Source organism: Muscardinus avellanarius (genome assembly GCF_963383645.1).
Source record: "Muscardinus avellanarius genome assembly, chromosome: X".
Classification (NCBI taxonomy): Eukaryota; Metazoa; Chordata; class Mammalia; order Rodentia; family Gliridae; genus Muscardinus; species Muscardinus avellanarius.
The window spans coordinates 42719386-42747168 of record NC_137792.1 but is presented as its reverse complement, the minus strand read 5'-3'; the positions used below and the strand labels follow the sequence as shown (position 1 = coordinate 42747168).

The 27783-nt window shown below is 39.0% G+C and overlaps 1 protein-coding gene across 1 annotated transcript in view; it reads left to right on the top strand.

Annotated features, from left to right (window-relative positions):
* The window catches only part of DGKK (diacylglycerol kinase kappa), a gene marked incomplete at both ends in the record, with an annotated part of 168427 nt that overhangs the window by 65666 nt on the left and 74978 nt on the right, over positions 1–27783 (top strand). The window contains 3 exons of the mRNA XM_080718578.1: positions 24533–24668; positions 25306–25412; positions 25747–25869. Of these exons, the coding sequence (XP_080574704.1) occupies positions 24533–24668; positions 25306–25412; positions 25747–25869 (366 nt within the window). The remainder of the gene's footprint in view (positions 1–24532; positions 24669–25305; positions 25413–25746; positions 25870–27783) is intronic.

Below are 27783 nucleotides of genomic sequence, written 5' to 3'. Positions count from 1 at the left end.
ATCCTATGAAGGAATCTCTTTCCTTTTTTTTTTTTTTTTTTGGCTTACTTCCACTCAAACTGGAATGAACACTTCTTACAAATCATGTAACAGTTTAAATTTGTCATCAAAGGTCACATGGGATACTTTCAATCTTAATTATTCATCAAGGAATGCAAAAGGAAATGCTAGAGAAAGTCGTTAAAAAATCGATGTGCCATTCCTGTCTCCAATGAATTAAACACCTAGGTATTGACTTTCCAGCCCAAAGTAGAAAGGAAAAATAATCTGCCTGTTTACTCTCTTAGAAGAGTTGTGAGTATCAGGTTGTAATCACAACCTCTTTGGAACTGCTCCAGGGACCTAAATCTATTAAGGAACACTTTTAGCAGATAGAGAAATCTCACCACCAGTATCTTAGCTCTTCATCTTGTTTGAGGCTTAAAGAGCCAAATATGTTTTCTCCCATATGCACCTTATCTCTAACAGTCCTTTTTATCCTCTGTCACCACTAGTGCCTGACAAATGGGGTGTGGGAAGATTAATCATAGATTTAGTGGTCTATAAAAGTAGTGACAAAGTAATTGGATAATCGATTGAAAACTAGTCAGTACATATTAATGAGCCAGCCCATACTAAGTGTGCAGTTCTATTCCCTAGACAGCTGAAAAGGTGGTGTAATCTTAACACATGGCCTTGATGAGCTTTTAGGTAGTTGGGAGACAAAATATACACACAAGAAACAGCTAAACTACAGTACCTGAGATAAATAATTTCAGAGATATTATAAGACAAGGTGTGATTGATTTCTGGATGAATAAAACAGACAATAAAATGGTCCCAGAGTGCAGTGGACGAACAGCGAAGTAGGCTACAGTCCTCTGGGAAGAGTTAATAAAGCAGAGAGTTGAGACTGACCTGGCAAGATGGATAGGATTTTACTGGTGGCGAGGGATTGGGGAAGGGGAAAATTCAGGCAGTGGAACTGGTATAATAAAAATGCTGAGTAATAGGAAAATAGAACCTTCCTGGAATACAGTGAAATGGGGATGTATTTCCCTAGAGGGTTTGAGAAAGTGAGATGGTGGAGATTTTTTGATGGCAGGTTGAAGAGTAGGGAAGATTTGCAATATGATCCAAATTTAGTTGAAGAAGGAATAGAAAGGGAATAAAAGGGTTCAGAGGCACACTTTAGAAATACAGAATGGAGCCTGGGCACAGTGGTGCACACCTGTAATCCCAGTGCTTGGGAGGCTGAGACAGGACAATCACAGGTTGGAGGCCAGCTTTAGCAACATAATAACTTAATGAGGCCCTCAACAACTTAGTGAGACCCCTTTACAAAATAAAGAATAAAAATAGATTTAGGGAGTGTAGCTCAGAGGTAGAAAACCCCTGGGACCAATCCCCACAGAGAGAGAGAGAGAGAGAGAGAGAGAGAGAGAGAGAGAGAGAGAGAGAGAGAGAGAGAGAGAGAGATACAAGATGGATTAGACAGGGAAAAACTAGAGGCCAGAAATTCAGAGAGGAGGCTATAGATTAAGTCAAGCAAGACAGAGTTAAGCCACAGAGTAAGAATAATACAAATAGTGGATTCTGAGTTGGGGACAGGGAAGAACTTAAATATGAGAAAGAGGCTAAAGGGTCTGAAAGTTTAGCTAAGTGGTAAAGCACTTGCCTAGCATGTGAGAGGCCATAGGTTCTATCTCCATTATCAGAAAAAAAGAAGGAAGGAAGGAGAAAGGAAGTAAAGAAGACAAAGACAAGAGGAGACAAAGAAGCAAAAGAGATAGGAAATAAATGAAAGGTTTGAGGCTGGGCGGATAGGGTTAAAGAAAGAATAGAAAAGAAAAAGTTGAAAACAAGAAACTGTTTGCAAGGCCAGATTAAAAGGTTAGTTTTTTCTCATAAATTTTCATGAAATCACTGACTATCAGAATAGAAACTGACCTAAAAAATAATCTTAGAGCCAGGAGTGGTGTTGCACACCTGTAATACCAGTAGTTTGGGGACTAAAACAGGAGGATCATAGGCTCAAGGCCAGCCTCAGCAACTTACCAAGGCATTGTTTCCAATAAAAATAATTTTTTAAAAAGGCTGGAGATGTAGCTCAGAGGTAGAATGACTCTGGATTCAGTCCCCAGTCACACACACACACACACACACACACACACACACACACGCACACACGCACACACGCACGCATGCACACACACACAAAATTATTTTTTTATTTTTATTTTTTGGTGGTACTGGGGTTCCTGGAAGCCCTTCTACCTCCGGGCTACACTCCCAGACCTATTTTTACATTTTTATTTGGAAACAGGGTCTCCTAAGCCAGCGCGTGGCTGGCTTCAAACCTCTGCGATCCTCCTGTCTCTGCCTCCCAAGCGCAGGGATTACAAGCGTGCGCCACCACGCTCAACTCAAAATTATTTTTAAACTCCAGATTCTAGAGTTTCTGGAGACGATGTAATAGCCTTTATTTGAACCCTTGCAAAGACAAGGAAATACATTTCTTACAAAAGAGTACATTCCAGGTTCCTAAAGCCTGAAGCCTGAGAACACTTTATCTTAGATTTTGGCCTAGTAAAAGAATAAACTTTGTAAAGGCATTAGCTACCTCTTGTGGCAGAAAGCTCCTCATCACCAGAATTAGTACAAGCAAACAAGTTATACAGCTACTTATCAGGTTATTGTATTAAAAAATTGATTTTCCAGGTGGACAAACTAGATTGAGCTCCAACATTCCTTTCAACCTGAAAAGCTGATGATTGCCCAATTTGACTGAGCAGATGAGAAATCTGAGCCTCAGAGTTTCAGTTATTTGCCTTGTCTGAAATCATGGTGGATTCTGGCAGAACTGAGATATTAGTTCCCCTCACATTTAATCCATGCTTTTGAAAGAAATCTTCAATTGTGCCTGATTTGCTCTTTTTCTATTTTCTAAGCCCCACCATTGTGACGTGGGGGTAGGAATATTAAGCTAGACAAGTAAATTGGGTAGATCAACAAATCGGTTCAAAGTGACTAAAGAGCCCTCTAGCTCGTGCATAGTGCCTCCATGACTAGTAGTTCATCTAGAATGAATCCAATTTACACTTGGCCTAGCATAATTATTAGTAGTTACCCATTCCAATGTTGGAAGTTTCTGGAAAATAAGGCCAGACCGCTCCAATGGCTAAAGTGGGAGGCCTAACAGTTCTCTGTAATTACCTAAACCTTGATAAAACTGAGCAGCTGAGTTCACATTACAGCACCCACCACTGACTTAGTTTTATCTAAATTCAACCTTTCTTTCTATAAGCAATTCCAAACAACATTTCTTTTAAGGAAATATATCTTTAGAAGATTTTGTGATTTAGAGGACATTTCACCTGAGACTTTCATGCACTTTGCAAACATAATATTATTAGATCCTCACATTTAGACAGTGCTTTTGAGTTTACAAAACAAATGGACTGACAGAATCTAATTTAACTGTCAAGCAAACAATTAATATACCTGAGCTCTGGGTTCTGCTGCAAGAGATTTAGGATATGGGCAAAAAGCCTTAGATATCTAGAACAGCAATGTCTTAGGCAGTTCAGGCTGCTATAACAAAAATATCATCAACTGAATGGATTGAACTGTATTTATTTCTCATACTTCTGGAGGCTGGAGAGATGAAGCTCAAGGCAAGGGAAGAGTCTGTGTCTGGTGAGGGCCTGTTTCCAAGTTCATAGCTAGTGGGCGTCTCATTATTTCCTCATATGATGGAAAAGAGAGTATGCAGCTTTCTGGGTTCCTTTTATAAGGGCATTCATACTATTAATGAGGTCTCCATCACCGCCTATAACCATCATGTTGTGGGTTAATCAACATATGAATCTGGGAGAGGACACAAATTCCATCCCTGACAATCTGCCTCAGGCCATTCAAAATTCAGGTCCTTCTCACATGCAAAACAAATTCAGTCCATACAACCCCGCAAAGTTTTAACTCAGTTCAGCGTTAATTCTAAAGACTAAAGTCCAAAGTTATAATTTAAATACCATTTAAATTAGATATGGGAGGGAGAACCTGAAGCAAATTTACTCTCCAGCTATGAACCTGTGAAGTCAAACAAATGGCAGGACACACTTAGGGAGAAAGAGGAAAGAAGGAAGGATTGATGGGTCCAAGCAAGCCTCTAGCAAGGCAAACTCCATGAGGTCTTAAAGAACAGGAATAGTTCTCTTTGGCCAGGTATGGTGGCACGTCTGTAATCCTAGTACTTAGGAGGTTGAGACAGGAGTACCACAAGTTAAAGGATAGCCTCAGCAACTTAGTAATAACCTGTTTCAAAATAAAAAGAGCTGGTAGTGTAACTTAGAGGTTATACTGCCCCTGCATTCAATCCCTACCTAGTGCCACAAACTAAATGAATAAGTAAAAATAGGGCCGAAGGTTTGACTCAGTGCCAGGGTACTCTTTTGTTCAGTCGCCAATAACACACACACACACACACACACACACACACACACACACACACACACACTGAATATTCCTCTTTGGTTTCATGCTCTACTTTCCAGACCCACTTGTTTGGCAATGTCACCCAACAAATCAACCAGGGATGGCCAACACTGGCTCTCTGCAGTGCCCCCATCCATGTTATGGTTCTCTGCTGGAGAAAAGGTCATGCCTGCAGAGCTCTGCCCAACTAGCTGCAAACCAACAACTTTGCTGGGCATTACTCCCACCCTTTGAAATTGAGGTTGGTGGAGGCATCCCAGCCCCCCAAACCTGTGCACTTTGGACTTGTGTTGGAAATGGTACCCTGATGATCTCTGAATCATCTTTAGGGTCTAACATTCCCTGTCTTGAACAATAACATGTGTTTGCAGACAAATAGTTCTAGAATTCTGTCCTATAATATCTAAGAATCCAACAACCTCCCTTCATTTTGTTTCATTTTCTTTGTTTCTTTTAGTCCCAGCTGGCAGCAATTCTGCAAACCTAATGTCATCTCTATCCCCAGCTTTTTTTTTTTTTTTTTTGGTGGTGTTACTGGGGATGGAACCCAGAAGCTTTCTACCTCCGGGCAACACTCCCAGACCTATTTTTTATATTTTATTTGGAAACAGGGTCTCACTAAGTTGCTGAGAGCCTCACTAAGTAGCTGAGACTGGCTTTGAACCTGTGCGATCCTCCTGTCTCAGCCTCCCAAGCGCTGGGATTATAAGCATGTGCCACCACGCCTGGCTCTATCCCCAGCTTTTACTGAGATGGTTGATCAGGTCTAAAGTTCACAGTTACACTAATCTCCTATTTAAACAGTGGGTCTGCCACTTCCTTTCAAACATGCTTTCTCATTTTTTGTAATATAGACAGTTTTCCAAATCTTTAAATTCTACTCTTTCACATTTTTATATTATTTATGCATTACAATCATACAGCATGATATTCAGAGTGATAGAGGCATACATGCCCACAGTACTTAGTGAGACCTCCCCAGCTCTTATCCTACTCTCTCTTCTTCCCCATGCAAGATAATGTCATTTGCACTGATAAACTTGTATATTTGCATCGTGTCCATTGACGTTTTTCCCCTCATTGACTCTCCCTCCCACTCCTACCTCCCTTCACTAGGTCCCCTCTCTCACTCCATTAAGGTTTCTCCTCCTTTGTCTAGAGTTCCTTCTTTGTCTCAATTTCTCCCTTACTTCCACATATGAGGGAAAATACCTGACCTTTCACTATTTGTGACTGACTAATCTCAGCATAATATTCTCCAGTTCCATCTATTTTCCATTTCCCTGCAAATGACATAATTTTGTTATTTTTTATGACTGAGTAGAATTCTATTTTGTGTATATCCCATAGTTTTGTAATCCATTCATTTGTTGATAGACATCTAAGCTGATTCCATAGTTTGGCAACTATGAATTGTGCTGCTATAAACAGATATGTGTGTGTTAATGTGGTAGTTTGGTTTCAATTATTTTGGGTATATACCCAGATGTACCATAGCTGGGTAATTTGGTAGGTTCATTACCATTTTTCTGAGGACCCTCCACACTGTTTTCCAAAGTGTTTGCACTAATTTGTGATCCCACTCACAATGTATCAGAAATTTATCAAAGTTTCCTTCTTCTCTACACCTTCACCAGCATTTATTATTATTTGTGTTCTTAATGATTGCCATTTTAATTGGGGTTATGTGAAATCTCAGGGTAGTTAGTTTTGGTTTGCATCTCTCTGATTGCTAAAAATGTTGAACCTTTTTTATGTATTGACTGGCCATTTTTATTTCTTTGTCAAGTATCTATTTAGTTCACTTGCCCAGTTTTTTAAATTAATTTATTTTTTGTTTGTTTTGCGGGGCTGGGGATGGAACCCAGAGGCATTCGACCTCCGAGCTATACCCCCTGCCCTACTTTTTATTCTTTATTTTGAAACAGGGTCTCACTGAGTTATGGGGGGGCCTCACTAAGTAGCTGAGGCTGTCACAAACCACCATCCTCTGGTCTCAGTCTCTCTCCCAAATGCTGGGATTACAAGCGTGCGCCACCACGCCCGGCTTCCATTTTTATTGGGTTATTTTTTTGGCAGTGAGTTTCTTGAGTTCTTTATATATTCTAGATAGTAGTTCCGCAGTGGAGAAGCGGCTAGCAAAGATCTTCTCCCATTCTGTTGGCTCTCTAGTAAGGTTCTTGATACGTTACATTTGCTACACAGAAGTGCTCTTCAGTTTAATGCAATCCCAAGTATTAATCCTTGTTTTAATTTCTTGTTCCATTGGGGTCTTATTGAGGAAGTTTTATCCATGCCTATATGTTGGAGTGTTGGTCCTATGCCTTCTGCAAGTAACTGTCTCTGGTCTAATTTCCAGGTCTTTGTTTTATCTTGAGGTGACTTGTGTAGGGTGAGAAGTTGGGATTTATTTCCATTTTTCTACTATGGGTAACTAGGTTTGTCAACACTATTTGTGGAAAGGGCTATTTTTCCCCCAGTGTATGATGTTGGCCCCTTTGTCAAAAATTGATTGGCTATATAAGTGTGTGGATTCTTTTGCTTAACAATTTCATCGTAAATGCATCTTTGTTCTTTCACATCCTTATATCTTTTTTGTTGTGTGTTACCACAGATGGAACCCAGAGGCATTCTATCTCTGAGTTACATACCTTGCTGTATTTTATTTTATTTTATTTTATTTTATTTTATTTTATTTTATTTATTTTACAGGTCTGGGGATGGAACCCAGGGACATTCAACCTCTGGGCTACACCCCCTGCCCTATTTTTTATTCTTTATTTTGAAACAGGGTCTCACTGAGTTATGGAGGGCCTCACTAAGTAGCTGAGGCTGTCCGTGAACCATGATCCTCTGGTCTCAGCCTCCCGAGTGCTGGGATTACAAGTGTTGGCCACCACACCCGGCTTATTTTACTTTAAAACAGGGTTTTGCGAAATACTGTGTGCTGGCCCCAAACCTGTGTTCCTCAGCTGCCCAAATACTGGAATTACAGGCATATGCCACCCTGCCTGGTTACTTTTTTAACCTTTTGATAATTAATCAAATATATACACACTATCATTTCAACTGTAATCAAAATTTAAATTATTAGTGAACTGTTTTATTTTAATTTTTAGAAATTGTTACTACTCCTTTTGTGGTTCTGAGGATTGAGTCCAAGTCCATTGTACCACTGAGTTATACCCCCAGCCCTTTTTTTTTTTAATTTTGAAACAGGGTCTCACTAAGTTACCATCAACCTGCAGTCCTTCAGTTCCAGCCTCCCAGGTTCTCAGATTACAGGAATGCATCAATGCATCTGGATCTTACTACTATTGTATTTTTAATAATCTTTTTTGTGCATGGTATTCGGGATTGAACCCAGGGGTGCTCTGCCATTGACTTACACACCCAGCACTCTTTATTATTTTGAAACAGGGTCTCACTCTGTTGCCACACACTGACCTTGAACTTGCTATCCTTCTGTCTCAACCTCCCAAGTATCAGGATTACAGACGTGTGCCAGCAAGTCTTGTTTTATTAATTTTCTTGATGTATTTTAAGTGTACATTATAGCAAAATTCATAGTGATACATTCATACATGCTCCTAACATTTGGTTTGCTCCTAATATTATCTTTGATTGACAAACTATAATTGTATATATGTGACACTTTGATATATGCATAAAATCTGGCATGATAACATCAAGCTAATTAGCAAATCCATTGCATTCTTAGTCTATTTCTATGAGTTCAACTTTATTATATTTCACATATGAGATTATACAGCACTTGTCTTTCTGTGGCTGGCTTATTTCATTTAGTGTAGTGTCCTTCAGATTCATCCATGCTATCATAAATTATGAGTTCTTCCTTCTTTAAGGCCTACTAGTTTTCCCCTCTTTATGTACGTATACTACACTTTATCAGTTTGTCTGTTGATGGGGGACTTAGGTTGATTCCATACCTTGGCTATAGTGAATAGTGCTGAAATAAACATGAGCATACAGATATATTAGTTTCTGTTCCTTTGATATATACCCAGAAAAGTGAGATTGCTGGATTTTATGATAGTTTTATTTTTACCTTTTTGAAGAGTCTCTCTACTCTTTTTGTAATGGCTGCACTAATTTACATTTCCATAAAATATATAAAAGTACTCTTTTCCCAAATCTTCTCTAACACTTATCTCTCATCTTTTTTGATGATAACAATTCTAACAGGCGTAAGATGAGATCTCATTTTGGTTTTTATTTGCATTTTCTTGATGATTAGTAACGCTCAGCATTTTTATGTATCTATTGGCCATTTGCATGTTTTCTGTAGAGGAATGTTCTTTGGGTCCTTTGCCCATTTTTAATAGGGTTTTTAAAATACTATTTTTTTAAATTTCTTATATATTTTGCATATTAACCCATTACCAGATATAAGGTTTGCAAATATTTTCTCCTATCCTGTAAGCTGTCGTTTCACTTTGCCAATTATTTACTTTGTTGTGAGGAAGCTTTTAGTGTGATGCCATCCCATTTATCGATGTTGCTTTTTAAATACCTTTATTGATGCATTGTAATTATGCATCATAATAAAGTTCAAAGTGATAGAAACATACATGCCCACAGCACTTGGTGTGCTTCCCTCCAGATCCCACCCCACTTCTCCCACCCCATACATATTAGTGAGATCGGTACTGGTACTTCATATATGCACATAGCATTATATGAACTGTTTCCTTCATCAGTTTTCCTTTGTTCCTTCCCACCTTCCTCCACCAGTCTCCTCCCACTATTCTACTGGTCTCTCACCTCATTTATATAAGTTCTTTTTATCTCATATAAGAGTTCCTGTTTCCCCACCTCCTTGGCAGCATTTATTATTGCCTGTATCCTTTGATAATTGCCATTCTAACTGGATGTTAGATGAAATCTCATTGTAGTTTTGATTTGCATTTCCCAAATTGCTAATGATGTTGAGCATTTTTCATATATTGTTGACCATTTCTATTTGTTCTTTTGAGAAGTGTCTATCCAGTTCAATTGCTCATTTTAATTGGGTTATATAAGTTTTTGATGTTAAGGTTTTTGAGTTCCTTATATATTGTAGACATTGGTCGGCTAGCAGAAGAGTATCTGGGAAAGATTTTCTCCTATTCTCTAGGGTCTCTCTCTTCAGACTCTAGATTGCTTCCTTTGTTGTGCAGAAACCTTTTAATTTAATACCATCCTATTTATTGCTTCTTAGTTTTATTTCTTGAATTTTTCAGTCTTATTGAGAAAATCTGTACAAGTGGTTATATGGTGGAGAGTTGATAATGTGTTTTATTCCAGTAATTTAAATATTTCTGATCTAATTTCTAGGGCTTTGATCCATCTTGAGTTGACTCTTATGCAGGGTGAGAGACTGGAATCTAATTTCATTCTTCGACATATGGATATGTCTCAGTTTTCTTCCCAGAACCATTTTTGGAAAAGGCTCTTTTCTCCAGTGTATTTTTAGACTTCTTTGTCAAAATTTAACTGGGTACAAGTGTGAGAATTTGTTTCCAATTCTTCTGTTCTATTCTATTGGCCTATGGGTCTGTTTTGTGCCAATGCCATACTGTTTTAATTATGATAACTCTGTAGTATAATTTGAAATCAGGTATTGAGATGCCTCCTGCATGATTCTTATTGCTCAGAATTGCTTTGGCTATTCTGGGCTTCTTGTTTTTCCCTGTGAATTTTGGGACTAATTTTTCTATCTCTGTGAAGAAAGACATTGGTATTTTTTATGAAAATTGTCTTCTATCTGTAGATTTCTTTTGGTAGTATGGACATGTTGAGAATATTTATTCTGCCTATTCAAAAATATGAGCAGTCTTTCCGTCTTCTAAGGTCTTCAATTTCTTTCATTAGTATTCCATAATTTTTCACTGTAGAGATCATCTACCTCCTTAGTTAGATTTATTCCTAAGTATTTTATCTTTTGTTTTTGTTGCCTGCACTATTAAGGTCATGCCTGAAATTCACTGCCCAGACCAGTGTTGTGGAGGTTTTCCCCTGTGTTTTCTTTTAGTAGTTTCACAGTTTTAGGTCTTATGTTGTCTTACATTTTGAGTTGATCTTTCTATATGGTATAAGAGTCTAATTTAATTCTTCTGCATGTGAATATACAGTTCTCCCAGAACCATCTATTGAAGAGATTGTCTCTTCTCCTTTTTCTGTTCTTGGCATTTTTGCCAAAAATTAATTAACTATAAATACATGGTCTATTTCTGGGTTTTCTATCCTGTTCTATTGCTTTATGTGTCTTTTTTTTTTGGTGGTACTGGGGTTCCTGGGAGCCCTTCTACCTCCGGGCTACACTCCCAGACCTATTTTATATTTTTATTTGGAAACAGGGTCTCTTAAGCCAGTGCAGCTATCTTCAAACCTGCGCGATCCTCCTGTCTCCACCTCCCACAGGCGTGCGCCACCATGCCTGGCTGCTTTATGTGTCTTTTTAAAGAGTAGCATCATGCTGTTGTGTTTACAATCACTTTGTTTTTAAATCAGTGAGTGAAATGTCTCCAGCTTTGCTGTTTATGCTCAATAATATTTTGCCAGATAGGGTATTTTGTAGTTCCATTCAAATTTAAATTTTTTATTTCATTTATATAAAAAGTAAATTAATTTTTAAAGAATTGCCTTGAAAATGAAGATTTCTACTGGTACTATGGACATTTTCAAAATATTAATTCTTCCAATATGAACATGGCTATATCTACATTTATTTGTATTGTCTTCAATTTTCACCAGTCATTTATAATTTTCAGGATTCCTCATTTTTTCTTCTTTGTTAAAATTATACCTGAGTATTTAATTTTTATTTTTACATTATAAATTGGGTTATTTTTAGATAGTTGATTATTACTATATAGAAACATTACTGATTTTAGGTTGATTTTTGTATCTCGCAACTGTACTGAATTCATTTATCATTTCTTTTTTTCCATTTTAAACATACAATTTAATAATTTGACAAATGTACATGCTGGTGAACCGACTACCACAAACAAGATGCAGAACATTCTCATCACCCCTAAAAGTTTTCTCATACACCTTAGGGAAATAAAAGGGGCATTTATTAAGTATTTCCTCACTTTGCAGGAGGTGGTGGCACATGTCTGTAATTCCAGTACTTGGGAGGTTGAGACAGGAGGATTGTAGGATCAGGGCCAACCTCAGTAACTTAGTAAGGTCCTCCACAACTTAGTGACACCTTGTTTAAAAAACAAAATCAATCTCTATCTATCTATCTCCCTGGGTTTAATCTCTAATACCTTCCAAAATTACTAACTTCTTTTTTATTTTTTTGATATGGATCATATTGAAAATGGCACACATTCAGACTGTGCTTGATGCCCTCTCCCACCCCCCAATTCCCTTTCACCCGTTCCCAACAACAATGAGTATCCAGGTTAACCATGCTACATTCTTTTACATACTTTTACACATATTCGAATGTAGCTCCTCCATTAATTAACCTTCTTCATCTCCTACTCTTTCATTTCAGCTTTGCTGAGGTTTCCCCTCCATTATCTGGAGTCTCTCTGATATTCCTAATAGTCCCTAGTTTGGGCATATTAGAGAAAACATATGTCCTTTCTCTTTTTGTGCTTGGCTGATCTAATTTAACATAATGTTCTCCAGGTCTTTCCATCTTCTTGCGAATGACATGATTTTATTCTTCTTTATTGCTGAGTAGAATTCCATTATATGTGTTTCCCATAATTTTGCAATCCATTCATCTGTTTGGTAGTTTTGTTTCCATTCTTTTGGGTAGGTACCCAGAAGTGGTATTGCTGGATCATATGGTAGGTTTGTTCCCATTCTTCTGAGGATCTTCCATACTGTTTTCCAAAGTGGTTGCACTAATTTGCAATCCCACCAACAATGTTTTAGAGTTCCCACTTCTCCACATCCTCGCCAGCATTTGTTGTTGTTTGTGTTTTGAATGATTGCTATTCTAGTTGGAGTTAGGTGACATCTCAGGGTAGTTTTGATTTGCATCTCTCTGATTGCCAATGGTGTTGAACTTTTTTCATGCATTTATTGGCCATTTGAATTTCTTCTTTTGTGAAGTGTCTATTTAGTTCATTTGCCCATTTTGTTTTTGGATGCTTTGTTTTCTTAGTGTTAAGTTTCTTGAGTGCTCTGTATAATTTAGATATTAGTCCTCTACCAGAGTAATAGTAAAATGTTCTCCCATTCTGTCGACTCTCTGTTGAGGTTCTTGATACTCTCCTTTGCTGTACAGAAGCTCTTCAGTTTCATGCAATCCCACGTATTGATTCGCCTTTTAGTTTGTTGTGCTTTGGGGGTCTTGTTGAGAAAGTTTCTACCTATGCCTGTGTGTTGAAGTGTTGGACCTGTACCCTCTTCAAGCAGCTGCAAGGTCTCTGGTCTGATTTCCTTCTCTTTCATTATTGCTATAGCTAGGATTTTGAGTATTATATTGAAAAAGAGTGATGATACTGGACGTCCTTGTCTTGCTCCTGATTTTAAATGGACTTCTTTCAGCTTTTTCCTTTTCAATATGATGTTAGTTTTGGGATTATCATTTATGTCCTTTACAATGTTAAGGAAAATTCCTTCTAGCCCTAATTTATTCAGTGTTTTTGAACCTGAATGGGTGTGCATTTTTGTCAAATGCTTTTTCTGCATTTATTAGACCAAAGACAAGTAATTTTCAATTACTAGAAGAGGCCATAGGACTAACTCTCTAACATATAGACAGTAGTAGGGACTTTCTCAAAAAATACCCATAAGGTTCTGAAAGTAAAACTGAGAATGAATGAATGAATGGGATAGCATCAAATTGAAAATCTTCTTTCAGCAAAGTAAACCACCAAGAGTTTGAAGAGAAAAGCTACAAAATGGGAGAAAATCTTTGCCAACTACTTCTGTAATAGAGGACAAATACATAGAATATATAAAGAACTCAAATATTTAATACTTAAAAAATTAAAATGGGCAATTGAAATGAGTAGATATTTCACACAAAAATTAAAAATGGCTAATAAATAGATAAAAATGTCAAATCACATCAGCAATCAAAGAAATGCAAACCAAAACTACACTGAGAATCTAGAATGGCAAGATCAAGAATGCCAACAATAATAAATCTGGAAAGGATATGGAAAAATAGGAACTCTTATTCTCTCTTGGTGGAATTTCAAATTAGTACAACCAGTACAGAGATCAGTATAGAGGTTTCTCAAAAGAGTAAGAATGGAACCACCCTTTGACCCAGCTATACCACTCCTTGTTATCGTTCCAAAAATATCAAGGTCAGAATACTATAGTGATAAATGCATACTCATGTTTATTTATAGCAGCACAATTCACAGTAGCCAGATTCTGGAAAAACCTACATAACTGTCAACAGATGAATGAATAATGAAAATATGAGCCGGGCGTGGTGGCGCACGCTTGTAATCCCCGCGCTTGGGAGGCAGAGACAGGAGGATCGCGCAGGTTCGAAGCTAGCCCCGCGCGCTGGCTTAGGAGACCCTGTTTCCAAATAAAAATGCAAAAATAGGTCTGGGAGTGTAGTCCAGAGGTAGAAGGGCTTCCAGGAACCCCATTACCACAAAAAAAATTAAAAAAATAATGAAAATATGAAAAATATAAAAAACATATACATACAATGGAATTTTACTCACCCATGAAGAACAACAAAATTATGCCATTTGCAGAAAAATGCATGGAGTTAGAGAATATTATGCTATGAGATTGACCAGTCTTAGAAATTCAAAGGACATATGCTTTCTCTCCTATGTGGAAGGTAGGGAGAAAATAGGAGTCAAAAGGGACTTTAGATAAGTGAGGAGTAGAATAGTGGAAGGGGATGGGGAAGGGAGGTGGGGAAAAGAAAAGGAGTAATTAACAAAAGAAACAAAGAAAATTATGCCATGCTTATGTATGAAGGTATCAGTACCAATCTCACTATTATATCCTGAGAGGGATGGGTAGCAAGGTGGAGCCTGAAGGGAAAAACACCAAGAAATGTGTAGATGCTTCTTGGAATGGGTCTGAACCTCACTATACATCACTATAATGTATAACTGCAATGCACCAATAAAAGCAGAAAATTGCAGATCTCAATAAAATAAACTGTTGTAGCCATGGCTGTTTATAATAGTTTTGTCTTTTAACTGTGTTGTAATGGATAAGATTTCTTTATATACCTCCCTTACAATATTAGAGAATTCTGAGTATGACAATGTATTACTGATACCAATATTGTACGTGTATGTGTGTGTGTGTGTGTGTGTGTGTGTGTGTGTGAGAGAGAGAGAGAGAGAGAGAGAGAGAGAGAGAGAGTGAGTGTGTGTGTGTGTGTGTGTGTGTGTGTGTGTGTGTGTGTTACTGGGAGTAGAACCCTGGGGCATTCTACCTCCAAGCTACATTCCCAGCCCTATTTTTTAATCCTTTATTTTGAAACAGGGTCTCACTAAGGTTCAAAAGGCCTCACTAAGTAGCTGAGGCTGGCTGGGAACCTAGATCCGCCTGTCTCAGCCTCCCAAGTATTGACATTATAAGCGTGCACCACCACAACTGGCTATTACCAATATGTTACTTTATTTTCATATGTTTTGTTTTTAATTAGCAGTGTTCACTTCAGCCTGAAGAGCTCCTTTGGCAATTCTTATAAAGCAGACCCAGTGATGATGAACTCCATTAGCTTTAGTGTGGCTGAAATTTTTTTTCATTTATCCCTTACTTCCAAAGAATAGCTTTGCAGCATAAAGTATTTTTAGTTGGCAGTTTTTCTGGCGAAGAGCACTTTGACTATATTGCCCCACTCTCTTCTGACCTGTAGGATTCCCACTAAGTAATCCACCCTATTGGGGATTTCTTGCATATTATATGTTTCTAATCTCTTGCTTCTTTCAGTATTCTTTATTTCTGATTTTTTTTATAATTTCATTATGTCAGTCCTGGTGAACTCTCTCTTGAATTGAATTTGACTGGGGACCACTGAGTCTCCTATATCTGAAGGTTGTCATCTTTTCCTAGATTTGGAAGATTTCCAGCCAATAATTCTTAAAATTATCTAGGCCTTTTTCTCTCACTTTTTCTTCAGATATACAAAGGTTCATTTGCATGATGGTGTCCCCTAATTCTAATAGGTCTTCTTCCTTCTTTCTCATTCTTTTTTTTCTCTTTGCCTTCTGATTATATAACTTCAAATCCCCTGCCCTTGAGCTTGCTGATTCTTTTTTTCTGCTCCATCAAATATGATTTTGGAGCTGGGCGTGGTGGTGCATGCTTGTAATCCCAGCATTTGGAGGCTGAGACCCGAGGATCATGGTTCGCGGACAGCCTCAGCTACCTAGTGAGGCCCTCTGCAACTCAGTGAGACCCAGTTTCAAAATAAAGAATAAAAAATAGGGCAGGGGTGTAGCTCGGAGGTCGAATGCCCCTGGGTTCCATCCCCAGACCCACAAAACAAAACAAAAAAACCCAAATATGATTTTGGAGCTTTCTACTGAATTTTTCTGTTAAGTTTTTATATTCTTTAATCTATGATTTCTATTTGTTTTTATTGTTTCTATTTCTTTATCAAACTTCTCATTTTGTTCATGAATTATTTTTATACTTTTATTGGTGCCTTGTAATTATACATCATAGTTAGGTTCAAGTTGATACATACATGCACAGAGCACTTAGAATTTCTTCTTCTCACCCCACTTCTATCTCCCCATACATATTAGTGAGTTTGGTAGTGATACCTGAATGCTTGGGCATAGCATTATTTGAACTTTCTCCTTCTTCAAACCCAACCCAATTCTACAAGACCTTTAAAGAAGAAGAAAGCCCGATATTCCTTAAATTATTCCATGAAAGAAAGATGTAAAACTCCCAAACTTATTCTGCAAATACGATATCACCTTGATACCAAAACCGAATAAAGATACCTCAAGGAAAGAAAATTATAGACCAGTATCTTTGATGGAACATAAATGCAAAGGTTCTTAATAAAATACTAACAATATATATCCAAAACTACATCACAAAGATCATGCATGGCCAAGTTGGTTTCATTCTACGAATGCAAAGCTAGTTCAACTTACACAAGTGAATAAATGTAATTAATTCATAAAATAAATAGAATCAAGGACAACAATCCCATGATCATTTTGACAGACAGAAAAAGCACTTGCCAAAAATCTCAATACCCATTCATGTTAAAAAATTATGAAGAAATTAGAGATAGAAGGAACTTGTCGCAACATCATGCCGACAATATATGATAAATCCAAATCCGACATCCTACTAAATAGGAAAAAGCTGAAAGCATATCCCCTAAAATCAGGAACAAGTCGAGGCTGCCTGAGTGTTTACAGATTCTTTTAGTTTTCTTTTAATATTGTATTCATATTCTCTTGCAATTCCATGAACTTCTATAAAAGGATTATTCTGAATTATTTGTCAATCATTTCATTGATCTCAATTTCTTCTGGTTCCATTCCTGGAGATTTATTAGTTTCTTTTGCTCACATCACATTTCCTTCATTTTTTCATAATTTTCCTATCCTTACATAGCTGCTCATTTGAGGAGATGGTCACCTCTTCTGGCCTTTGCAGGTGTTCTTTGCCAGTGATAAGCATTTACAATTTACTGTAGCCCAGGGCAAGCTGCTAGCAACCCAGGCAGGCAGACTTCAGTACTGAGTTCTTTAGTTGGACAGGGGTCATTTCCAATACTCAAAGGTGAAATGGTATCACTGGCTGTATTCCACTGGCAGCACTCTGCCACTAGGTGGCGGTGTTGACTGGGCTTTGACTAGGTAGGGCTGCAGGTTGTCTTCCCAGGCTGGGAAGTACTGTTGTTGGACTTTGTAGTTGGGCAATGCTGAGTGATGGGCTCTCAGGGTAAGGGAAGGCTTACCTGAGGGGAGACAAGAGCCAGAGGCTGGTCTGCACAAATACATGCAGCTTTGGGCTTGCCTCCAGACCTAGAGAAGATTTAGGCAAAGCACCGAGGTATGGTAGATGGCGTCATCACTCTACAGCTTGGGTTGGGTGGGACTGGATGTTCCCTCTGCAAGTAGTTACTTACTTGCAATTATTTTCTGGTGTGGGGAAGCCTTAACACCAGCACCAGAACTTAGTTGGATCACCTCTCAGCTGCTAAGGTTGGGTGGGGCCAGCTGTTCCCTCCATGGATTATCACTGAACTACAGTTGCTTCTCCACCTGCTCAATAGTTATAATACCGTTTGGACCCCAGAAAACCTGTGCCCTGTTTTCTGCAGCACAATGCTGTTGGCTAGTTTCTCTTGTGTGATGCCTCCATAGGCAAAAATACAGAACAACCACCACGATCAGCACACTTTGAACCCCATCTCTGTCTGTGATTATTTTTGTGGCATGTCTAACATGTTTAACTACATGCATATAAATACTATTTTAGGAACACTATATAATCCCAACATATATAACTGCAATCATCTATGAAGATGTTAAAATATACTTAGATTTATATCTTATGTAGCTTATTTCAAATGTGCTCTTATAGAGTATTTTGTAATTGTTTTACTCTCCACAGAAACAATAAACTGTCAAAAAGTTTTTATGGCCGGGCGTGGTGGCGCACGCTTGTAATCCCTGCTCTTGGGAGGTGGAGACCGGAGGATCGCGCTGGTTCAGAGCCAGCCTCGCTGGCTTAAGAGACCCTGTTTCCAAATACAAAAATCTAAAATAGATCTGGGAGTGTAGCCCAGAAACAGAAGGGCTTCCAGGAACCTCAGTACCACCAAATAAAAAGTTTTTATGGACAAATAACACAAAAACATAAACTACAGAATTCGTTTTTCTTTGCTTCTTACTGACCCCAGGAGCTCTAGCCCTGCGAGAAGTCCCAATGTTTCCTAGGGGACAAGATAGGAGTGAACATTCTGAAAAGGGACACAGAATGGTGGGGAAAATGAGCAGTCATTTCTTCTTTTTGTGGCGCTGAGGATTGAAACAAGAGACATTTTACCTCTGAGCTAAATCCCCAGCCCGATTGTATTTCTTATTTGGAAACAAGGTCTCACTAAGTTGCACAGGGCCTCACTAAGTAGCTGAGGCTGGCTTTGAACCTGCGATCCTGCCATCTCAGCCTCCCAAGTACTGGGATTACAAGTGTGTGCCACCATGTCTGGCTTGGACAGCCACTTCTGATGCTTTCCCACAGTAGAAATTGTGAGGACAGGGACAATCTCTGTATATGGTATTGTGACAGCTAGGGTGGGAGCTATGGGTAGTACCGTCAAAAAGAAAAATTATGATCCTTCTATCACAGCTTTTTTCAGTTGTGCAGTCCAAACGGTAGCTCAGCCTTACTCCTGGAATATTGACAGTGGTCCTTTTGCCTGTAAACAGTTGCTAGCTAGATTTCTGTGGGTGGGGAGTAAATCTGGAAAACTCCTATTCTGCCATCTTGGCGATGTCACTTGTTCTCTAACATTTTACTATAAGAAGTAAGGAGAAATCAAATCTCCTCAGCTAAAAATCCAATTTCAGGAGCTGAGTGTGGTGGTGCATGCTTGTAATCCCAGCATTCGGGAGGCTGAGACAGGAGGATCACGTACAGCCTCAGCTACTTAGTGAAGCTCTTTGCAACTCAGTGAGACCCTGTTTCAAAATAAAGAATAAAAAATAGGACTGGGGTTTGTAGCTCAGAGATAGAATGTCCCTGGGTTCCATCCCCAGTACCACACACACAAAAAAAAAAATCTAATTTCAGCCCGGCATGTTGGCACACACCTGTAAAATCCCATTAATTAGGAGGCTGAGATGGGAAGATTGCAGGTTTGAGGACAACCTCAGTAATATTAAGAAACTGATTTAAAATAAAAAATATATAAAATCTGGGTGTGGTGGCAAATACCTGTAGTCCCAGGTTTTGGGAGGCTGAGACAGGAGTATCACAGGTTCAAAGACAGTCTCCACAAGTAGTGAGACTCTCATTGACCTAATAAGCCCCTGTTTCTGCCAGGCGTGGTGGTACACACTTGTAATTCTGGCACTTGGGAGGCAGAGACAGGAGGATCGCGCAGGTTTGAAGCCAGCCGCGCTGGCTTAAGAGATCCTGTTTCCAAATTTTTTTTAAAAAAGTATAAAAATAGGTCTGGGAGTGTAGCCCAGAGATAGAAGGGTTTTCAGGAACCCCAGTACCACCAAAAAAAGACCCTGTTTTATAATAAAAAAATAAAATAGAACTGGAAGTGTAGCTCAAAGGTAGAATACCTCTGGGTTTGATCTCCAGCACCACAAAATAAAGTATATATTACATAAATTGCGCACACACACATACACACACACACACACACACACACACACCCCACATATATAGGCTGAGGTTGTAGATCAGAGGTAGAATGTCCCGTATTCAATTCCCAGGGCCAAAAAGTAAAAATAAATAATAAAAATAAATAAAATAAATAAATTCAATTTCATTAATCACAGCCTCTACCTCCCACAAAACATTAGGATACAAACTGTTCAATCACATATTTTGCCACTTTGTAACAAGATCACCTTTTTTCAGTTGTCCAATCTTACATTCCTCATTTGCATGGAGATTTCAAAATAGCATTTACTTCGCACGTTGTGTGTATGTTTGTGTGTATGTGAGTGTGAGCTACTTACTCAGCCCTGTTTTTAATTTTTTTTTGAAACGGGGCCTCACTAAGTTACTAAGGGTATCCTTAAGTTTTTGAGGCTAGCTTCAAACCTGTGATGCTTCTATTCCAGCCTCCCAAGTACTGGGATTAAAGGCATGCTCCACAATGCCCAGATACTGTCCATATTTTACCAACATTCTAATCATGATTATTTAGGTATTCTCTAAGAAGATGGATGCACAGCCCTCCCCTTTTCCTTCTGAGTACTCATTAGAATCACTGTTTTGTTTTGTGGTGTTTCCAGCCCTTTTTAGTTTTGATTTTGAAAGAGGGTCTTTCAGCCAGGCATGGTGGCAGACGCTTATAATCCTGGCATTCGGGAGGCTGAGACAGGAGGATCCCAGTACATGGACAGCCTCAGCTACTTAGTGAGGCCCTTTGCAACTCAGTGGGACTCTGTTTCAAAATAAAGAATAAAAAATAGGGCTGAGGGTGTAGCTCAGAGGTAGTATGCCCCTGGGTTCAATCCCCAGTCCCCCCCAAAAAGAGGGTCTTTCTAAGTTGCTGAGGCTGGCCTTGAACCTGTGATCCTCCTGTATCAGCCTCCCAATATTGGAATTGCAGGAGTGAACCACCATACCAGGCACTCAGACTCAGGGGAGAACTCCTTCAAAATTTTATTCACACCAACGCAAGCTTTGGCTAACATGTACCTCAAAACTCTTCCAGTTCCAAAGCTATTCGCACATTTGTAGGCATTTGTTACACAGTAACGTCACTTTCTTAGTACCAATTCCTGTCAGTCAGTTTGATCTACTATAACAAAATATCATAGATCAGGAAGCTAAAACATTTGGTTGACACTTTGCTCTTGTATTTCCCAGCTCTAAATTGTGGATAAAACAGATTCCAGTTTTCAATGTACCCAGTCTATGGGTCTATGTTATGAAGACTTGAGCTGTGTAAGACAAGTTTCTCCCTCACCATATTTGTTTCCTCTTGCATTTTATTATAAACAACAGAAATAAAACTATATGTTTCTCTTATTCATTAGAGACCTAACCTGAAATCATTTTAATGTATATATTTCTAGCAACATTCTATTCAAAGCAATGCAGGTTTCTTATATCATGTGCTTCTAAATTCTTCCAGCCTTTAATGGGTATGCATTACAAATTTCAAAGCTACTTCCATACTTTTAGGTGTCTGTTATAGAAGAATTCATATCCTAGTATCAAAATCTGTATTCTTATGCTAGGACTGCTGTAACAACCACGAACTGGGTAGATTAAAACAACAATTTAGCCAGGCAGGGTGGCATATAACGGTAATCCCTGTACTTGGGAGACTGAAAAAAGAAAATCTCAGATTTGAGACCAGCCTCAGCAATGTACCTAGACTCTCAGCAACTTAGTGAGAACCTGTTTCAAAAGTAAAATAGGGCTGGGTATGTAGTTCAAAGGTAGAATGTCTCTGGCTTCAGTCCCCAGTACCACATAAAACAAACAACTAGCAACTTATTCTCTCACCTCTCTGGAGCCTACAAGTCTACAATCAAAATGTTGAAGCCAGGCATGGTGGCGCACGCTTGTAATCCTAGCATTTGGGAGGCTGAGACAGGAGGATCCAGGTTCATAGACAGCCTCAGCTACTACTTAGGCCCTTTGCAACTCAGTGAGACCCCGTTTCAAAATAAAGACTAAAAATAGGACTGGGGTGTAGCTCAGAGGTACAAAGCTTCTGGGTTCCATCCCCAGTACCGCCAAAAAAAAAAAAAAAAAGATGTTGATAGAGCCATGGTCTCTCTGAAGGCTCTAGGGGATATTAACTCTTTGCCTCTTCCTGGCTTCTGGTTATTATGAACAAAACTTGGAATTTCTTGACTTGAAGATCCATCACTCTACTCTCTGCCTCCATGGTCACATGGTGTTCTCCCCTGGGTTTTGGATGCTCTATATCTTTACAAGGTGTCCTCTTCTCTGGATACTTCTGTATTCTTATTTCTCTGTTTTCATAAGGACACCAGTCATTGGATCTGAGCCCCCCTGAATCTAGAATGACCACATTTTAACCTGTTTACAAGTGTAAAGACCCTGTTTTCAAATAAGGTCACATGCACAGGTACAAGGTTAGAACTTGAAGACATTTGGGGGAGGGGCACACAACTCAACCCACCACACATGTTTGTTCAGGGTTAGATGCATCAACATGACCTTATAGAATAAGATGTGCACAAGAAATATAGACTCCATCTCCTTGGGTGCTGAATCTAAGCAACACTCATTAAATATTCCTTTCTATTCATAATGTGGCCAATTTGGGCATGAAATTCATTATTCTATTCAGTCATAGTTCTGCATTTATTCCACTTGATACTGTAAAAACTTGCTCATTCTCAAAGTGATCATTTGGCATTCTTAGTGGAATGATATTTTGGACCTTGCCTGTCCCATTAGACTAGGAGCTTCTTGAGGGCAAAAGCTGTGATTTATTCATCTCTGCAGCACCAGGGCATAGTGTGTTACATAACACATAGTACACTGCTATTAATTATTGGAAGAGGGAAGGAGATAGGAGAGAAGAAGGATGTTTGTAGAGGTACAGTCTAGCCAGGTACAGTGGCACACGCCTGTAATCCCAGTACTTGGGAGGTTAACACAGTAGGATTATAAGTTAGTTCAAAGCCAGCCTCAGCAACTTAGCGAGACTTTGTTTTAAAATTAAAAAAAAATTTTTAAAAAGCTGAGGGTGTAGCTTGGAAGTAGAACACCCTAGGTTCAGTCCTCCGTACTAAAAGAAAAAAAGGTTCCACTCTAGTGGCTTGGGGAATATATAAACTCACTACTTTCTACTGTGATCTTCCTAGAGCTATCTAGAGTCTTAGTACACAATAACCACTCCAATCACAAAGAAATTCTGGACCATTACTTAAGAAGCCCTTAGCTCATCAGAATAGGTTTTCCTCCCAGTGGCTTCCAAATGGATCTAGTGATAGCTTAGCATATAATCAATGAGGGTGTGGTGGAGGAAATTTGAAAGTGCTATATGCAGGTTATGTCTTGGATGGCCAATTTCTGTGTGTTTATCCAGGTTGAATATTTACTGTGGCAGAGCCCTCAATAGCTCTCCCTCTAATGAACCACTAATATCTGATGTCAGAGAGAATATATAGTTCTTTTTAAAGGCATCATGCCTTTACCCACCCAACCCATTGCAATGTCAAGAATAAAAAAATAGCTAGGCATGGTAACACACATCCCTGTGAAATCCTTGTACTTGAGTGGCTGAGACAGGAGGATTGCAGGTTTAAATCCAGCCTCAACAACTTAGTAAGGCACTCAGCAACTTAATGAGACTCTTTCCAAATAAAAAATAAAATAGATAGGGCTGGGGGCATGGCTTAGAGATAGAATGCTCCTGGGTCCAATCCCCAAAACTACACACATACACAAAGAATAAAAAAAAAATCTGTGTGTGCCTATGTACAACTGTAGAGGAAGGCAGAGAAGGAGGAAATCAGACATTCACAAAAATTAGAAAATAGATGGGAAAATCCTGTGAAGATATACCCAGAACAAATTTGGGGTATATCCTGTGCCTTCCCCTCAGTCATGAGAGTCAAGCTGTCATACTCAAATGTAGCATTCATAATCAGATTAACAATAATGTAAGATGGGTTACCATGTCAGGAGACACCAAACAGAATGTCACTCCATTGAAGGGAGGGAACGTTGTCTTGTTCATCAGTCTATCATGCATGCCTTGAAAACATCAAGCATATAAGTATATACTCAGTAAACATTTGCTTAATGAATTATTAAATAGTGAATTAATTAACCAAAAACCTGCTATAGGCAGTCAGAGCTTGTTATTCTCAAAAGAATATGTGAACAAAAAGCTCCTGAGATAAAAGAGTTTAAGCTCCTTTAAATGTTCTCCAGACAAAATGATTCTCAGCTCACGTGGCCACAAGGAGGGCCAGAAAGGGGAGTGTAGTTAAAGCACACAGTCAGAGCCTTGCCTCCTCCCTCCATTTCTTTCCTGGCCAGAACATTTGGATCACTGAATTTCTAACTCACTCTCTTCTTTTGCTTTCTACTCAAAGAGAGGCAGGTCCAAGGCTAACAGGTCAAACTTGGCTTGGAGCAAACCAATACAGTGATTCTGCTCCTGACTAAAGCTCCTATTTCAGGATCTGCCAGTTTATTCTTTTTCCCTTTCTAAAACCACTAGCCTGAATGAACGAATGAATGAATGAATGAATGGACGAACCACTAGCCAAATAAAACAAAAACAAAAAATACAGGTATTGGCTATAGCCTTCACAAGCTCTGACAGCTACATAGCAGGCCATTAGCTGTACCAGCAGATTTTCTGACATTCCTTAATTTGTCTCTGTGATTAATCCTCCATTCTCTCTTCTCTGATTTCTTTTAGATACCTGCAGCAGAAAACAATCCTTTCCTTGTTGGTATGCACTATTGGTATTCCAGCCAGAGTACTCGAACTCAGCACTGCAATGTTTGTAGAGAGAGCATTCCTGTGTTATCCAGAGATGCCATAACCTGTGAAGGTATGTTCCTGATTCCTTTACAAAGCAGAGTTCAGTGCATGGGATGGGGGTGAAGGAGCTTATATGGCCTTAATATCACTGAATCACTCTAGATCACTGATTCTGGTATGAGCTTAACCCTGAGTGAGAAGTCGAGAAGGGAAGGATTCGCATGAAGGGGAATTCCCATAAATAAAAATGGGAGGTTGGAACTAGACATGGTGGATCACTATCTACAATCCCAATACCTGGGAAACATACAGGAGATGCTCAGATTCAAGGCCAGCCTCAGCAATTTAGGAAGGCCCTCTGCAACTTAGTGATACTCTGTTTCAAATTAAAAAATAAAATAAAATAAGGTTGGGAGTATAGCTCAGCGGGAGAATGCCCCTGGGTTCAATCCCCAGTACCATTAAAAAATGAAAGGTTTGGCTTGGGGGGTTATGGGACTATAAGGCCACAAGAGTATACCATCCATTAATGCTGAAGAGTAGAAAGTTTAGCTGGTAAGAATCATATTGGAAGTAAGCCTCTGCAGGTGGATCAGAACTGTTTAGAATGTGTCTGGGTTCTAACTTTGGGGGCAGCTGTGGGAAGGAAATAAGAATCTCCATTGTCAAGTTATTCACATCCATGTGTTTTCTTCCTCTTCTCACAGTGTGCAAAGTCAAATCTCACAGATTATGTGCTTTGAGAGCAAGCAAAGACTGTAAATGGAATACATTGTCAGTTACCGATGACCTCCTCCTGCCTGCAGATGAAATAGTAAGTAGTAAATATTCCTTCCCATGGTCACTCTCCCATGTCCCCTTCATTCAGGACACACGGAGGGGGAGGAACAATTCATTGTGTTGCCAACTAAGCAAAGTGGGCCCCTTCCCCAGACTCACAATCTTAACTAATTCCAAAGAACAACACCCCCATACACACACATTTCCATCTGTCATTGATCACTAGAACTAGAGCAGGGAGGGCAGGATCATAAAGAACTTAGGGCTTTTGCCTAATGTCCTCCATGGGGTGATGCAGTTATTCCAGCTGCCTTTCCTTCCCTACATCACTAACTCCAACCTCTTTGTATCTTCTTCCCCTTCCTCAGGATATGCCCCATCAATGGATAGAAGGAAACATTCCTATCGGCTCTCATTGCTCCGTCTGCAATGAGAGCTGTGGAAGTTATCAAAGACTTCAAGATTTCCGCTGTCTCTGGTGTCATGTCACGGTAAGACTCTCCTCATTTTGATACTTGATTTCTAGAGAATGGGTGGGTGGAGCTCAGGTGTGCAGATACATAGATAGAAATCTCAGAGTCCCTTATCTTTCAAGTATTATAAAGATTGAATGGTATAGAGTTCAGTACCTTGCCCCACTAGATCTGGCTAGGAAGTGTTTGGGAGAAAGATTTAAGATGCTCATATTTGATGGCTCTAAATTGATGGAACCTTGTAGCAAGGGAAGAGCTGAACTCTCTAATGGCATGATGGGCACTTTAAAAATAAATTTGAGCGGGGGGATGGTGGCACATGCCTATAATCTCAGTATTTGGGAGGCTGAGACCAGAGTATTGCAAGTTTGAGTCTAGCCTCAGCAACATAGTGAGACCATGTCTCAAAATTAAAATGAAAAATTAAAAAGGGCTGAGAGTATGGCTTGGAGATATAAAACCCCTGGGTCCAATCCCTAGTATGAAAAAATTAATTCTGAGTCTATCCTTGAGAAATATTCTATGTTCCTTATTTGCTCTTTTTAAGAGTTGGTAATCTTTATAAATTCATAATGGTCAATAATATTAACAAATTATTATTTCCATTATAATTGAATTATAGATATACATAATCTCACTTAATGCTTTTAACAACATTAAACTAGGCCTTACTGATTAAAATTTTTATTGGTGCATTGTAGTTATACATCATAACGGGGTACAAGATGTTGGAGGGATACAAGCACACATCACCCAATTAGTATTGTTTCCATTTTACAAGTCAAGAGAGTCCCACTGAGAGTCCGGCTGGGTGTGGTGGCACACATCTGTAATCTCAGAACTTGGGAGGATGAGAAAGGAGGGCTCTCAACAACTTATTAAGACTGTTTCCAAACAAAAGAAAATAGAAAAAGCTGGGGGGGGTCTTGAAGGTAGAATGCCCCTGGGTTAAATTCCCAGCTCAAAAAAAGAAAAACAATCCAAGCATGGTGGTGCACACTTGTAATCCCAGCATTTAGGAGACCGACAGGAGGATCATGGTTTAAGGAGAGCCTCAGTTTCTACTTAATGAGGCCCTTTGAAATTCAGTGAGACCCTGTTTAAAAACAGAGAATAAAAAATAAGGCTGGAGGGCTGGGGGTGTAGCTCAAAGGTAGAATGCCCCTGAGTTCCATACCTAGTACCGCAAAAAAAAAAAAAAAAGGCCCTGCATGGTGGCACACACTTGAACTCCCAACATATGGGAGGCTGAGAAAGGAGGATCACCATTCATAGCCAGACTCAGCTACTTAGTGAGGACCTCCGCAACTTAGTAAAACCCGTTTCAAAATAAATAATAAAAAAAGAAGATGGATGAAATCGAGATAATTTCTAGATACAACTGAAAATAGAAGATGTAACATATCAAAACCTCTGAGACACTTTGAACAAAGTATTAAGAGGAAAATCCATAGCACTAAGTACTCACATAGGAAGAAGAGAAAATCACCAAATAAATAATCTAATAATATACATCAAAGCCCTTGAAAGAGAGGAACAATCTAACCCCAAAGCCTGCAGAAGACAGGAAATTACTAAAATCAGAGCAGAAATAAAAAAAAGAGAGAGAATAAAAAATTACAGAGCCAGGCGTGGTGGTGCACACTTGTAATCCCCGCGCTTGGGAGGCAGAGACAGGATAGTGCAGTATCGAAGCCAGCCTCGCTGGCTTAAGAGACCTAGTTTCCAATTAAAATATAAAATAGTCTGGGAGTATAGCCCCGACGTAAAAGGGTTCCATCCCCAGTACCACCAAAATAAAAACAAAACAAAACAAAAACAAAAAACACCAACAGAACCAAAAGCTGATTTCTAGAAAAAAGTAACAAGAAAAAACCATTAGATAACAACCAAAAAAGAGAAATCAACTCAAATTATGAAAATAAGCGATAA